The 2500-nt window shown below is 49.5% G+C and overlaps 1 protein-coding gene across 6 annotated transcripts in view; it reads left to right on the top strand.

Moving 5' to 3' along the window:
* The window catches only part of LOC125949069 (tRNA (cytosine(34)-C(5))-methyltransferase), an 18465-nt gene that overhangs the window by 1316 nt on the left and 14649 nt on the right, over nt 1-2500 (top strand). For 5 of the 6 annotated variants that reach the window (XM_049675757.1, XM_049675759.1, XM_049675758.1 and 2 more), the window contains 4 exons: nt 1-1047; nt 1137-1481; nt 1550-1699; nt 1759-1982. The exon at nt 1-1047 is cut by the window's left edge and continues 394 nt beyond it. In XM_049675757.1, the coding sequence (XP_049531714.1) occupies nt 1-1047; nt 1137-1481; nt 1550-1699; nt 1759-1895 (1679 nt within the window). In that variant the 3' untranslated portion in view covers nt 1896-1982. Of the gene's footprint in view, nt 1048-1136; nt 1482-1549; nt 1700-1758; nt 1983-2289 lie in introns of those variants that run through there. The other variant, XM_049675761.1, reaches the window with a different exon arrangement.

Below are 2500 nucleotides of genomic sequence, written 5' to 3'. Positions count from 1 at the left end.
TCTCGGAAACCAACTCGGGTAACATCAGCCGCCAAGAAGCGGTATCGATGATTCCGCCGCTTGTTCTGGATGTACAGCCGCACCACAAGGTACTGGATATGTGTGCCGCTCCGGGATCGAAGACGGCGCAGCTGATCGAGTCACTGCATGGTAGCGATGGAGCGAAGATCCCGTCCGGATTTGTGATCGCGAATGATGTGGACAACAATCGTTGCTACATGCTAGTGCATCAGGCAAAGCGACTCAGTTCACCTTGCTTCATGGTAACCAATGCCGACAGCTCAACGTTTCCAGTGCTGCAGATTTCGCAGCCGGACGGTACTATAGCACCGTTGAAGTATGATCGAATCTTGTGTGACGTTCCATGTTCTGGCGATGGCACGATGCGCAAAAATCCAGACATCTGGACCAAATGGAGTCTCAATCAAGCGAACAATCTGCACGGTCTGCAGCACCGCATCTTGAAACGGGGAGCGGAACTGTTGGCCGTCGGTGGAAAACTCGTCTACTCGACCTGCTCCCTCAATCCGATCGAAAACGAAGCGGTCCTGCATCGTTTGCTGAAGCAGAGCGAAGGTGCCTTAGAGCTGAGCGAGTGTGCCAATCTTTTGCCATCACTCAAGTACCGTAAAGGCATGACATATTGGGAGCCGGCGACGAAGGATTTGAAGTATTACAAAACGTTTGCCGATGTACCAGAGAATCAGCGCACGGTGGTACGGCCGGATATGTTTCCACCATCGGCGGAGGAGGCGATCGAAAAGTATCACCTTGATCGTGCCTTGCGGATTTTGCCGCACCATCAAAACACTGGTGGGTTCTTTATTGCACTGCTGGAAAAAAAGAAATCCCTGCCATGGGAAGCCGCAGCGGCCGAGGAAGCTGCTAGAGAGGAGGAGAAACGCAAGGAACAAACGGCCGCTAGCTCAGGTCCACCGTCGAAGAAGGCCCGTTACATGCGCGGTTTCAAGGAAGATCCGTTCGTATTCTTCGAACAGAACGAAGAAGTTTTCGATTCGATCAAACGGTTCTACCAACTTGACGAAGGTATGTAAACCAAGCTTCGGTGTCTTTGATAAAAAAACATTCTCTTCGAAAATATTAATGTATGTCCTTTTTTTTTGTCCATTGTGCAGCATTTGATGCAAAAAACTTTCTCACTCGTTGTCGTGTTGGGAAGAAGAAAAACATTTACTTCTGTTCGCCGGCGGTCCGCGATGTGGTGCAGTTGAACGAAAAGCGCATCAAATTCATCAATCTGGGCGTCAAGTCTTTCGTACGGTGTGACAACAGAAATATGCAATGTGAGTTTCGTCTCGCTTCGGAGGGACTGGCCAGTGTGAACGGGTTTATCGGTAAACAGCGCCGTGTGACGGTGGATCCCGAGGATCTGATCAAACTGCTGTCTTGCACGGACCCCACGAAACCCCCGGAGATCAGTTCATTAACGGAAGGAACACAGGAAAATCTGAAGAATTTTGGTAAGTAAGGGTGAAACGGCATGCAGATAGAAACATTCTTCATTTTCAAACTCTCTATTCCATTACAGACTCTGGTTGCTGCATACTAGAGTGTCAGTTAGGAGACCTACCGATGGCAACGGTCGGCTGGAAGGGTACGCTAAGCTTGCGTGCGTACGTAGACCAGCACGACACGGTGCACTTGCTGCGTCTGCTTGGAGGAGATCTTTCTAAATTTGGTAAGTCTAACATGGCCGGCTTGGACGCTTCGTTGGGGCTAATACGAAGTATTTTGCAGAAAAAAACAAATTCCAAGATAAACTGTTGGCCGAAGAAGCGGCAGACGATCCGGAGGAGAATGGCGCTACGGTAGAGCGGAAGGAAGAAGCCGATACGGAAGAAAAAATAAGGGTGGAAATATCATCTGCTGAGTAAAACGCAGAGTGGACTGGTAAACCGTTTTACGATTAATAAACAAAACATTTCACAATATTTTTGCCGCTTAACATTGGTAAAGTATCTGGTTGTACGATTTGTTACCCTAAGTCGGCATGTACGTAACGGAAAGAACCACGAACATCGAGGTAAGAAGTGAAACTGATCAATTCATCAACACGCGACGTGACTCGAAGATTTCTAATCACCGCGTGCCGCTGGACAACAGTAAGCAATGCAGCGATTGATAAGAAGCCGCTCGAATACGTTCCTTTCTTTTTCCCTCCGCTCTACACCACTCCGTGAACCGGGAGCTGCATGTGCGCCTCCATGTAGCGCTGATGGGAAGGGGTGTGTGCGCTCGAGCAATCATCTGCGAGGCATCCTGGCTTAGTACCCGACGGATCCCGACAACCGCAATACCGGCTGCTGTTACCGCAATACCAAATCAGTTCACGGAAAGCCTCGCAACCGTTCAGAAAGCCTTGATCTATTCTCTTCCCAATACGACACTATGATTACCCGCGGTCTGTTTGCATCTCGGCACACCATTGTGCCATTCCGGGTGGCCCAAAGCGTAGCGCGGTGTACAAGTGTGTCGATGA

The sequence above is a fragment of the Anopheles darlingi genome, chromosome 2 (genome assembly GCF_943734745.1).
Source record: "Anopheles darlingi chromosome 2, idAnoDarlMG_H_01, whole genome shotgun sequence".
Lineage (NCBI taxonomy): Eukaryota > Metazoa > Arthropoda > Insecta > Diptera > Culicidae > Anopheles > Anopheles darlingi.
The sequence above is the reverse complement of the archived record's forward strand: the minus strand, read 5'-3'. Positions and strand labels throughout refer to the sequence as shown.